Source organism: Rhinoderma darwinii, chromosome 4 (assembly GCF_050947455.1).
Source record: "Rhinoderma darwinii isolate aRhiDar2 chromosome 4, aRhiDar2.hap1, whole genome shotgun sequence".
NCBI lineage: Eukaryota > Metazoa > Chordata > Amphibia > Anura > Rhinodermatidae > Rhinoderma > Rhinoderma darwinii.
The window spans coordinates 303,083,551-303,097,474 of record NC_134690.1 but is presented as its reverse complement, the minus strand read 5'-3'; the positions used below and the strand labels follow the sequence as shown (position 1 = coordinate 303,097,474).

At 39.1% G+C, this 13,924-nt stretch overlaps 1 protein-coding gene across 1 annotated transcript in view; it reads left to right on the top strand.

The window, feature by feature from the left end:
- NOX3 (NADPH oxidase 3) overlaps positions 1-9,698 on the top strand; it is a 159,179-nt gene extending 149,481 nt beyond the window's left edge. Inside the window, exons 14-15 of the mRNA XM_075863737.1 lie at positions 4,257-4,381; positions 9,528-9,698. Coding sequence (XP_075719852.1) covers positions 4,257-4,381; positions 9,528-9,654 — 252 coding nt within the window. The 3' untranslated portion in view covers positions 9,655-9,698. The remainder of the gene's footprint in view (positions 1-4,256; positions 4,382-9,527) is intronic.
- The last annotated feature ends 4,226 nt before the right edge of the window (positions 9,699-13,924 follow it).

The following is a 13,924-nucleotide window of genomic DNA, read 5'->3' as shown; positions in this document are numbered from 1 at the left end:
TCCAATTTTGACCACTTTAGAGAAAAAAATAAAAATGATATATACTGACAAATGGCACTAAAACAAAGCCCTATCTGTCCTATAAAAAGAGTGTAAAATTCAAAGATGAACTTTATTCACCTGCTGAGTTATAGTCATCTAAAGAAGCGCATAGCAAAATTGTGAAATTTGCTCTGGTCATTTAGCTGTAAAACAGCCTAGTCCTTAACCGGTTAAATACACAGTGTCAAGAAACTTTAACTTGACTTTTTTAACCCCTAGGCACACCAGGACGCAACTGTACGTCCATGTAGCCATTGTCTTAAGGCACAGGGACGTACAGTTACTGCGTGGTTCCCGGTGCACACTGTCGGCGACAGTGTGCACTGGAAACCGGTAGGCCAGCTGTCACTGACAGCTGACACTCCAGTGTATGCCGATCAGCGGCTTATTTCCGCTGATTTCGGCAATTAACTCCTTGATTGCGGTGATCGATTGCAATAACCGCATTCAGGGGTTTCTAGATCATCGGCCCCCATGTCTGCCATATACGGAAGCCTATCAGGATCAGCCTCCTGATAGACTTCCTGTCAAAGTGACAGGACGTCACTGCCGTTCGCGTTGCACACTGTCGATGTGACAGTGTTGGCGACAGTGTGCATCGGGAACTGGGACGTCAGCTGTCCCTGACAGCTCACACTCCACTAGTTGCCGATCAGCGGCTCATTGCCGCTGATTGTGGCTATTAACCCGTTACATGCGGGGCTCGATTGCGATCTCCGCATGTAGGGGGTTTGTAGCACATGAGCAGCCCCCATGCAATTGTGGGGGCTGCTGATGCTTGTGATGGCACCCGGGGGCCAGACAACGGCCTCCGGGTCTGCCATGTATGCAAGCCTATGAGGATCAGCCTCTGGCTGGTCCTCGTAGACTAACTGTGACTATGACGTCACCCTGACAGTTGGAATACGTTACACTACCTAGGTATTCTACCTAAAGTTCTAAGCCGTTACGTCCTAGAAAAATAAAAGGATGTTCAAAATACGATGCAAATATAAAGTAGACATATGGGACATGTTAATTAGTAACTATTTTGTGCAGTATTACTATCTGTTTTACAAGCAGATACATTTAAATTTAGAAAAATTCAAATTTTTGCAAACTTTCTCAAAATGTTCGTGTTTTTCACGAATAAATATTGAATTTATCGACCAAATTTTTCCACTATCATAAAGTACAATATGTCACGAGAAAACGAGCCGTCAGTTCAGCTAAACTGTCAGAATCGGCTGGGAGAGAAAGATACAGCTTTTATGTATAGAGGATACTTATTTATATATATATATTTTTTTATATATATATATATTTTTATTTTTTTTTATTTTGTAATTTTTTGTAATTTTTTTTTTTAAAGCAGATCAATTCAATATTTAAGCTTTAATGTTGTTTATTATTTGGAAAGTTCGTTAGATATTCAGTAATATAATTATACAGGATACATAAAAGCTGTATTGTAAAAAGTAAAAGAAATTGAATAAAAGTCAATTAGAAACATATATTGAATAAAAAAAAATAATTCATTCAATGGTGTATATACCCTTTAAATTCATCCACCTTATAAATAAAGCATACCTCCACTTTCACTCAAAAACGATTATAGTGCAAGAGTGTGCACAAAATTCATTGTTTAAAAAAAAAAACAATAACTTGTATTTGTAATTATGCTTCTAATAGCAGCTTGGATTGTCTATAGACTGTGTTGCCGGCAGCTCATAACTCTGCAGTTAGAGACAGAGCACCCTGCTCATCTGTATGGCTCTTGTATGCAGAATGGTCACCAGTGCTATAGGATTCTAGACAGTCCGCGCTGCTGTTAGAAGCAGAAACGGTAATATAAGTTATTTAGAGAAATCAATATTGTGCACACTCCGGCACTATAATAGTTTTTCAATGAAAGTGGAGGTACGCTATAAATAATATTTCATTTATCTTTACTGCCAAAAATTTATTTCATAAATAATAAACACAATATATATCTCAATATTTATGCAATAGTCTATTTATTACTAGAAAACAAAATATGATTGGGGAGAGTCTATTTCTAGGTCTTGTCACCATCTCTAGTAGGTCCCATTCCTGCTGGCTTTCTTTTGTGCTGCTCAAACATTTTATAACAGATAATCAGTCACCGTTCCTGTATGCGAGTTGTGGCTGGTGAATACATTCAACCCATGACATGCTGCACAATTTTGTGGGATTTATGTCAGTATAGAGGTGTGGACTAAAGAGCTCAGAAAGGAAGAGCTACTACAGAAAGAATAGTGAAACACGGGGGTCACCATAGCGTCACGTGACCCAATGTGTTTTTAGAGAGAAAGGAGAGATTAAAAATGGTCATTAAATTTATGCTGTCATACCAGCCTAAATTACACATCATTACAAAAAGGTACACAGTCTAAACCAAAATTCATATTGCAATTCTATCATCTTTATTAAAAAAATAAAAATAATAATCATAAAATGCAATTAAAAAATTTATGAAACGTCACTCACAAGAGAGCAATCAACTTAATTACATATGCAATCTAGCCATACATTCATAATACATAGTGACATAATGGCACACATGTTTGAAGGATTATATACAGTTATACACAAGTCCATTATAGAAAATAAGGGAAAAATTGGCGCACAAATGTCACACCTAGACCTGCAGCTTTTAAAACTGCAGATGTTTTCTTAAATTTTTGCTTTTGTATTTTATATGTATATTCTTTTTTTATTTTTTTGGGCTATACAGGGAAATGCATGCCACAGATTAATCAATGTTGATCAATAGAATATATTTTATAAAGTCTATATTATATTAATGCATACAAAAATAAAGAATATGATACCATTTATATTCAAAATGTTGTGTACTCTAATGTGGAAATAGTACATTTCTATAACAATATTTACCATTGCTCTAAGTATAAAAAACAAAATGTGATGTATCTTCTGTATTATGGCCTGAATTATGCACAGGTCTATTTGGACATAGGGAGAGTTTAGGTATCAAAATCTGTGCAGTTTTTAGTAAGCATAGAGAGGATAAGGCTCTGTTTTTGACTGAAAAATGACACCTATGACTGATCCATTTTCAAATGGATCCCATCAAATCCTGACAGATTCTATAAGGGTATGTTCACGCGTCTATTTTCAGCCGTTTTTCGGGCCGTAAACGTCCCAAAAAATGACTGAAAAATTGGAAGCAGAACGCCTCCAAACACCTGCCCACTTATTTCAATGGGAAATACAGCGTTCTGTTGCGACGGGGCGTTGTTTTATGCCTCGTTTTAAAAAAACAGCACGTAAAAAGACGCCCGTGAAAAAGAAGTGCATGTCACTTCTTGGGATGTTTTTGGAGCCATTTTTCATTGACTCTATAGAAAAACAGCTCCAAAAACATCCGTAAAAACACGAGTTGCTAAAAAAAACTCTGAAAATCAGGAGCTGTTTTCCCTTCAAAACAGCTCCGTATTTTCAGACGTTTTTGTTTAAGCGTGTGAACATACCCTTATGGTGTCAAAGTTTCCATTAAGGTTCTGGTGTTTTCACAGGAATAGTAGCTGTGCAGACTACACTATTCTTGTTGTGAAAGAACAACTAAATCCCGGTGAAACAGGAAAAGTGCTAATGTGAGCAGAGCCTAAAAAGCGAACAAGGAGATATAAAAGTTAATATTTGTTTTTCAGAATTTAAACTAAGTGACAATATTTTTGAAACTTTGACATGCATTTGAGGTTTTGGGAGAGGGTCTGAACACAAAATACCGGTTAGCGTATGTTCACACGCTTAGCAAAAAAAAAAGCGAAAACAGCTCCAGATTTTCAGACGTTTTTGTAGCAACTCGCTTTTTTCGCTGCGTATTTTACGGCCATTTTTGGAGCTGTTTTTCAATGAAAAATGCCTCTAAAAATGTCCCAAGAAATGACCTGCACTTCTTTTGACGCAACGTCATTTTACACACCGTATTTTGACAAGGATGCATAAAATTACGCCTCGTGGGAACAGAACACCGTTAATCCCATTGCAAGCAATGGGCAGATGTTTGGAGGCGTATTGGTGCCGTTTTTTCAGGCGTATTTCGGCCGAATTACGTCTGAAATCACTGCGTGTGAACATCCCCTTATTGTATACTATTTGGACATGATCCAGCTCAGGCATGGGGCCAATAAGTTTGTTTCATGATTGAATCTTATTTTATTAACAAATTATCTATCTTTTTTTTTTAGGCTGCACACATAGCTTTCCATTGTGATAATGACCTCGATGTTATCACAGGACTAAGGCATAAAACAAATTTTGGAAGACCCAACTGGAATAAAGAATTCCAATATATAGCAGAAAGACATTCGAGGTAAAACACAGACAAGCGACTTTGTTTGTGCACTCTTTTGAGCTATACAGATTTTTTTTTATCCGGGACTTATAAAATAAAAAGAATACGTTTACTGAACATTACCTCTACTTAAAAGTTCATGTTTATTACTTGTACAATATAGGAACTGAAATTATAGGCACTTAAGCCAATAGATATTTCACTTTGACCCAGGTGATGACTTTATATAGCTGTGCTATGCGAATGCACAGTCTGAAATCTTGAGAGAGATAGACTGCATTGCAAAAAAATTCTGGATTGGTTAGACATTTGTATGGTTTTTTTTGCAATATACAGTACTGTGCAAAAGTATTAGGCAGTTGGAAAATGATGCTGCAAAGTAAGAGTACTTTAAAAAACTAGAAGTGTTAATAGTTGTTTTTTTTTTTTTTTTTAAATCAATTAACAAAATACAAAGTGAATGAACAGAAGAGAAATCTGAATCAAATAAATATTTGGTGTGACCACCCTTTGCCTTCAAACCAGCATAAAGTTTTCTAAGTACCCTTGCACACAGTTTTTGAAGGAACTCAGCAGGCAGGTTGTTCCAAACGTCTTGGAGAACTAACCACAGATCTGTAAATGTAAGGGCATGACCACACATGGCGGAATTCCTCCGCAACTGTCCGCATCAATGCCGCACCTAATCCGGGTTGCGGATTACGGCTGCGGATCTGCACAAAATGTGCAGAAAATTGATGCGGACTAGCTGCTGCGGACTGCGGGAAAAGTGCTTCCCTTCTCCCTATCAGTGCAGGATAGAGAGAAGGGACAGCACTTTCCCTAGTGAAAGGAAACGATTTTCATACTTACCGGCCGTTGTCTTGGTGACGCGTCCCTCTTTCGGCATCCAGCCCGACCTCCCTGGATGACGCGCCAGTCCATGTGACCGCTGCAGCCTGTGCTTTGCCTGTGATTGGCTGCAGCCGTCACTTACACTGAAACGTCATCCTGGGAGGCCGGACTGGAGACAGAAACAGGGAGTTCTCGGTAAGTACGAACTTCATTTTTTTTTACAGATACATGTATATTGGGATCGGTAGTCACTGTCCCGGGTGCAGAAACAGTTACTGCCGATCGCGTAACTCTTTCAGCACCCTGGACAGTGACTATTTACAGTCGTCTCCTAGCAACGCTCCCGTCATTACGGGAGCCCCATTGACTTCCTCAGTCTGGCTGTAGACCTAGAAATACATAGGTCCAGCCAGAATGAAGAAATGTCAAGTAAAAAAAGCAAGACGCATCCGCAGCACACATGACATGTGCATGACAGCTGCGGACTTCATTGCGGAACTTTGAATCTCCATTGAAGTCAATGGAGAAATTCCGCCATGAGTCCGCCACTGCTCCGCAACAGACAGAGCATGCTGCGGACACCAAATTCCGCTCCGCAGCCTATGCTCCGCAGCGGAATTGTACGCATCGTGTAAACGAACACTGCTAAATTAAAGTGAAAGTCAATGTAGAAACGGCTCCGCTGCGGATTAACGCTGCGGAGTGTCCGCAGCGGAATTTAAGTGCAATTCCGCCATGTGTGAACCCGCCCTAAGTGTTCTCAAATCCTTCTGTCTCTTCATGTAATCCCAGACAGACTCGATGATGTTGAGATCAGGCCATATCATCACTTCCAGGGCTCCTTGTTTTTCTTTACGCTGAAGATAGCGCTTAACCAGTTCAGGATGGGGCTATTTTGTGCCTTCAGGACCAGACACGGTTTAGCCATTTTTATCACGCCTTAGTTAAACGGATATTACTTTTTTATCTGTTGGGCTAGAAGACATGATTTTTGTGATTTCTTTTTCATAGTCAATAGAGTCTTTTTTTTTTTTTTAATTATTTTTATACATATCCTTTTTGCTATTTCAGAATTCTTAGGCTTGAAGTTTGAAAATAATAGTAAAATAATATGCTTTTTTATTTTTCAGCAATTGTTTTCTGGTAATAATATAGTTTTACCCTAAAATAGACCTTTTATTTGTGATCGTCATTGTCTAACGTAAATTTTAATATGTTAATATGTCTATTTTAGGGTAATTTGTTCAGGGCTAGCGTTAAGACAATTATTGGTGGGAGGGGTTTTGGGTGGGTATTTTATGGGTATTTAATATTATGTATTTTTGCACTTTTTTTATTTTTTTATTATTATTATGGTTTGTCCCTCAAAGGTCAGAAAAGACCTTTGGGGGACTTTATTTTTTTCCTCTTTTACACCCTATTCTTCCACTATAACGAGGCTGCTCAGCAGCCCCAGTTATAGGGGAAATCAGCCCTCTTACAGTGACTATTGTCACTAATAGGGCTGTGCTGGGTCTGGTTAGACTCAGCAGCAGCCTGCAACTAACGGCACCCCGCGATCATGTGACCAGTCACATGATCACCGGGACCAATAGAGTCAGCGGCGCTGCTGCTACCTCTATTCATATACACAGCGCTCATTGAGCTCTGTTTGCAAGAGAACAGAAAAGATAGAATCAGCGAAAACTGCCTTTATCTTCTCCTCAGGTTCCCCGGCAGTCACTGACTGATCGGTCGGGCAGCTAAAACCTGCGCTGTAAATACACTATGGCACGGGTTTTAAGGACCCCGACTGCCAGATTTTTATATACAGCCGGCAATCGGGATCCAGTTAATGACATTTGCTGTATGCTTGGGGTCATTGTCCTTCTGCAGAATAAATTTGGAGCCAATCAGACGCCTCCCTGATGGTATTGCATGATGGCTAAGTATCTGTCTGTATTTCTCTGCATTGAGGACACCATTAATCCTGACCAAATCCCAAACTCCATCTGCTGAAATGTAGCCCCAAACTTGCAAGGAACCTCCACCATGCTTCAATGTTGCCTGCAGAAACTCAATACTTTACTGCTCTCCAGACCTTCCGGGAACAAACTGCCTTCTGTTACAGCCAAATATTTAAAATTTTGACTCATCAGAAAAGAGCACCTGCTGCCATTTTTCTGCTCCCTAGTTCCTATGTTTTCGTGAAAAGTTGAGTGCCTTGACCTTGTTTCCACGTTGAAGGTATGGCTTTTTGGCCTCAATCCTTCCATCAAGACCACTTCTGGCCAGACTTTTCCAAACAGTAGATGGGTGTACCTGGTTCCCACTGGTTTCTGCCAGTTTTGAGCTGATGGCAATGGCACTGCTGGACATCTTCCGATTTCGAAGGGAAGTTAGCATGAAGCGTGTTTGATCCGCAAAGCTAAGTTTCTGTTATGAAAATGCAAGTGGAGCGATATCTCAAGGCTGCTGGGGTCTGCGGGGAAAGAGCATGCACGTAAACTCGCAAGCTCAAATCCGTAACCACTCGGATTAACAGTGTCTAAGGCTACTCTAAGGCATTCGCCAGAGCCGACCACAAGGCGGGATGTATTTTGCTGCTTAGAACCCAGGTTGTCTTAACAGAGTATAGTTTTGGATAAGAGGTGCAATAGAGGAAAACCTGAGCTGGAAACCAGACAGCCAATAGGCTAACTGAAATTCCCTAAACGGAGTAGAGGTAATCAGACAAGCCACGGTCAAAAACAGTCAGGAGCGGATAATCAGAATCGGTAAGCAGAGGGTTAGCGAGAGACAAGCCGAGGTCACTATACACGAGGTCCAGAAAATAGAAGTGCAGGAGCAGTCAGGAGCTTGATCAGAAACCAGGAGATAGGAAAATTCACAAGCAAACACAAGTGGAAAAAGACAGGCATAAATACAACCCCATGGCTGATTGGCAGAAGGACAGAGAAGAGAGATAGGTTCAAGTCATAACGACCTTAAGGGAAAAGGTGTTTTCCTAACAGTTTCCTTGGCCGACCACTGAGTCCACAGTCCTCAACGTTGCCCGCTTCTCTGTGCTTCGTCAAAAGAGCTTAAACAGCACATTTTGAAGCCCCAATTGATGCTGTTTTGAAGGTAAAGGGTAGTCACACTAAATATTGATTTGATTTAGATTTATTTTCTGTTCATTCACTTTGTATTTTGTTAATTGATAAAAAAAAACATTCTGAAAGCATTCTTACTTTGCAGCATTTTTCCATAACGGCCTAAAACTTTTGCACAGTACTGTATATTGGAAAAAATATATAATACTGATTAGGGGTTGACATATACAGCATAGGGCCCATGTTCAAGAAAAATATGTGGCCCATTTGCTATGTAACAGCTAGTTTGTCCAGAGTGAGGGGCTCTTCATAGTGTACCTTCTAGTTAGTTCTTCAGTGATGTGCTAACTACTCTAGTGCATTGCAATTCATTAGTACGTATAAGCTATGACAATCATTAACGGTCCTTTACATGCCATCAAGGAGACACCAGTAAGCTTGGTATTTTTTCTAAGGTGGTGGCCCCTGTGTAGGCTATACATGTGGTATTTTCTCTTTCTTTTGGTTAAGATGCATCTGCACTTCTTCCTGTGTTATGGAAGGAAATTTAGTGGTGTGTTTATTTTATTATTGAATCGTTTGCATAGTTTCTGTCCTGCCCGCTGATATTCTTGTTCAAATGTTCCTATTGAATAGAAAAGTGTTGGTAAAATAAGCAATAGCCAAGCATGTTTTGAGCATGTTAAAAGATCATTACAAAAAAAAGAAATATCAGGTCGCTGGTTAAAGTGTCTATGGTCAGTATTGCAGAATACGATTTATCAATAGATTTGGCTACCTTAAACCTAGCGTAGAATATAAAAAAAATCTAATGCCAGTAAGAAGATACAAGTGCCAGTACTCATGTGATATGGTAATTTAGTGAATTAGTGTTCACAAAAAAATAAAAATAGCATTGCAATTTGTGGGGAGAAGTTAAAGGGGTTGTCTTATCAAGCGATAGAGCATATGAATGTCATATGGGACCACCCTCAGTTAACCAGAATTAAGAGCTGCTGCAAACAACAATGCTTGCTCTGGCGGACTCAGCTCGTCTGCTATTTATTTGAAAAGCCTACATGTAATAATAAATTTCTCCTGTAGGAGGAGCTTCTCCCAGGCTGGCTGAAATATATAAAGAAGTGATGAGACAACCTCTTTGACAAATGGGTTGATAGTTTTCTAATAGCTTTATTTGAATATGATGGGGAGAATTTAATAAATGACTTTTACTAAACTAAAATGTATTCCTTACTCTTTTTATTGTCTTTATCCAGAACAAGTATCGGTGTGTTCTTCTGTGGACCAAAATCTCTTTCTAAAATACTTAACAGTGTGTGCCGTTTGCATTCATCATCTGATCCAAGAGGAGTCCATTTCCATTATAACAAGGAGAGTTTTTAATTGAACACCTGTTTGTGTATTTCTGTATATGTACTAAAAAACTATTTTCTGAGAAATTACATCATGATTACCAGAAATATGAAGTCATTTACTATTGTGTCAATAAATGTTCACACCACATATGTTCACAATGTCAAATGTACACTTTTTTCTTTTGGAAAAAAAACCAAAACATTCTGCGGTCAAACATATACTAAATGTATGCAGTTGGTATACAGTTGCATGCAATTGATATCCATTTGACGGAACAGTTTTTTTTGTTGTTTTTTTTTTGTTGTTAAAGGTGAAATATTTTTTTTAACAAATGTAATGTATATCTGTACTTTTTTCTCTGTCTGCCATTAATTTCTGTTCTATGAAGCATATATTTTATTATATACATTTTATTTCAGAATTCTGATAAGTATTGTAGTCAGCTCATTTCAGCACTCAAAAAATGGGACCCAAATAGAATCCAGTCAAATGCACATACTTATGCCATACGTCAGCACACAAGAAACCTTACAGTATACCTCTGCACAATTAATTATAGTATAAAATGTATATGTCAGATGTGGGGCAAAAATATGGTGTGAACACAGCCTTATTTAGTTTGCATATTTGATAGCAGTGTATGAATAAAATACACTGTGAACTGTTCAGTTCAGTAGATAAATTTTCATTTCTTCTACTTTATTATTCAGAAATCAGTTTTGTATTCACATTGTAATCCTTGGCAAAGCCACAAAATATCTTATACTTCTAATCTTATACTCTCGCTCTCAAACGTGATATATGTGTGTATATTCATATATAGTAAATGTAATCAAATTTGACATTCTTATTCTGTCATAGTTCTAGTAGCAGTCCTATGTAAAATCCCTAGGGCACCTAAAAATAATAATACACGAGTAGTAATTCTGAGATATAAATCATATATGTCCACGTTTAAATGTCAGGATTCTGTGTACAATATTTAATTCCATAATTCTATAATTTAAGGGAATTGTTTTTTTAAAATTCTGAAGTATGCATTTATTTTCTATAAATGGCCCCAGTTTTTTTTTAATTTATACCTCTATTGGTCCTGTATGGATGTACTTGATGCAAACAGAACATATTATGGCATTTAATGTTTTTTTTTCCCTCTTAACAGAGTGCTATCATTTCAAAACTGTTACATCTTGCCTAAACAAATAAAAAATTGCCAATGAATGTAAATTCTAGAGTTTGTCCCTGCTTTTCCAAACTCCTGAACCACTAATCTGCCTAGTTATGCATATCTGCTCTGACCTTCACTTCTACTCATACTTTGCCTGCAACATGAGGGGACCCGTGCCGCCCGCAGGCACGGGCCCCCCTCCCATGGCCGGAGGCTCTGCTAGCAGCCGCTATGGCTGCTACTGCGCGACGCCACTGAAGGGTTTGTTCCTACAAAAGACATGCATCCCCTATCCACAGGACAGGGGATACATATGTGATCGCTGGGACGCCCAGCGATAAGGAGAACAGGGGACCGAAACTCCCCCGAAGTTCTCCATGACAAACCTTGGACTTCCGGGCTCTGTCTGCAGCTCCATATAAATGACTTGCGCACCGGTCACGCTTGTGCGCATGCGTGACCAGCGCTCCTTTCATTTTTATTGAACTGCGCAGACCCAGGAAGTCCGAGGTTTGTCATGGAGAACTTCGGGGGACTTTCGGTCCGCCGGTCTCCTTATCGCTGCCAGTGATCACACATGTATCCCCTATCCTGTGGATAGGGGATACATCTATTTTGTAATACATTCTATAGGCTTTTTTAGGGGTGGGGGGTTGGGGGCTGCATGGCGTTACCTAGAGGGGGGTTTAGGGCTGTATGGCGTTATCTCAAGGGGGGGTTTGGGGCTGTATGGCGTTATCTTCAGGGGGGCTATCTGGCATTATCTACAGGGGGGGCTGTATGGCGTTATCTACAGGGGGGCTGTATGGCGTTATCTACAGGGGGAGGGCTGTATGGCATTATCTACAGGGGGAGGGCTGTATGACGTTATCTACAGGCGGAGGGCTGTATGGCGTTATCTACAGGGGAGGGCTGTATGGCGTTAACTACAGGGGGGCTGTATGGTGCTATCTATAAGGGCGCTGTGTGGTGGAGTATATAGGGAGCCACTATCTACAAGGGGGTGTTATGTGAAACCCAGGGGAGGGGGGGGGGGCAATCAAAAGTTTGCTATGGGGCCCAGTCTTTCCTAGTTACGCCCCTTTGATCAACCTTACAGCCTATAAGCATTCCTTACTTTGGTACCTTGTTATGACCTCTGCTGTGGAAAAAAAAAGAGCCTCCTTTAATCTCTCTTTGGATTTCTAAAGTCATTATATCATGATCATGCTTTCTGCATGATAATTTTTGACAGGTTCCAAAACCGTGGTACTACTGGTTAGAATTACCACAAACTACAGAGTATCTGGGAGACCTGGTCTGAATGGTGCCTTTTGTAAGGATTTCTTCCAATCATGAAGAAAACCCCAGTCGATGATGTCACACAGCCGAGGAAAAATAAGATATAATTCAATTCTGCAGGATTTTATTTAGTTTGTTTTATAATTATTCCTAAATACGTGTTTATTGTAGACTCAGCAATGATTCATTAATAAATGAATCAACAAGGGAAAATACACCCAAAATCATTTGTTACATATTATTTTGATGAAGAAGGGATAAAATAATTATCGACACCCTTATTAGAAAATTTGATCGTCTGGGTCGACTGAAGGTGATATGAGACAAATAGCAGTCATATAGGAGATTAGAGATACATGATAAGTGTGCTTTGATACTTTAATAAATTACTGTATGATTTACTGAATTGAACCTTGCTCATCTTTATTTATCTGATTTAATGCATGTGAAAATTTGTTACTGATGATTTACTTAGAAGTTTTTGTTTTCTGAGGGTCTGCAAGCCAACTCTTTTCTTATATGTATACCTAGTATACCTGGTATAGATCAACTTTGCAATATATTTATTATTAGGGCCCATTCACACGAACATGAACAACGTCCATGTGCTGCGCATTAAAATCATGCGCAGCACACGGACCCATTGATTTCAATGGTGCCATTCACCATGCTTGAGTTTTCAAGCATTGAGAGTCCGCTGCGTGAAACTCACTGCATGTATTACACTGGTGCGTTTTCACACACCTAAGGATGTAGCCATCTTTTTTTTGACTCTGATAACTTGCTTTAGCGTGATATCACACAACAAAAGCCATTGAAAAGTCATTGAAAAAGTCAAGATAAAGGATCTTTCCACTGTGTATTTAATGCGTTAAAAGTCAAGATAAAGACAGCTACATCTGAACGCGCCCATTGAAGTCAATGGGTGCGTGAAAATCACACGCACCGCACACGGATGCACATCCGTGTGCGATACATGATATGCGTATCAATTATATTGAAAAATAAAATAAAATTAAAAAAGATGTGCTTTGCGAGTGAGTAAATAACGCATGCCACACGAAAACCACACTCACAAAGCACAAATGCATAATGCTACACACACGGACCAGATTCACGCGCATTTTTCACGTGCGTGAATCTGATATGCTCGTGTGAATGTAGCCTTAAAATGTAGTTGTTTTATCCATGCAAATTATGTGTGAAGTTACTTCCTCTAGGTATCTCCCTTCCTGTAATCTGCTGTCCAACTCCTGTTGTCAAGCAAAGTCCGTCCCAGGTTAAAGACGGGTTGCAGAAGGTGGGGGCGTCTCTCTTCACTGCCTGCCTATATAAGTCTATGGAGAGGGGAGGGGGAGCAGTAGAAGGGAACAGAGAGAGAGTCACACAGACATGCTGCATAATTGTCTATGGAGAAGGGAGTGGTGAGCAGGGAGAGGTAGCAGGAGAAGAGTGAGAAACACAGATGTGCTGGCAAGATTTTTATCTCACCCAGTGCTGGATTCTAAGCTAAACTGCTCATTACTGCTGTATACTCGCCTCTATGCTGCTGAAGCATATATATATATATATATATATATATATATATATATACATATATATATATATATATATATATATATATATATATATATATATGTATATATATATATATATATATATATATATATATAAATACACTACCGTTCAAAAGTTTAGGGTCACTTAGAAATGTCCTTATTTTTGCAATAAAAGCACAGTTTTTTTCAATGAAGATAACATTAAATTACTCAGAAATACACTCTATACATTGTTAATGTGCTAAATGACTATTCCGGATCCAAACGTCTGGTTTTTAATGCAATATCT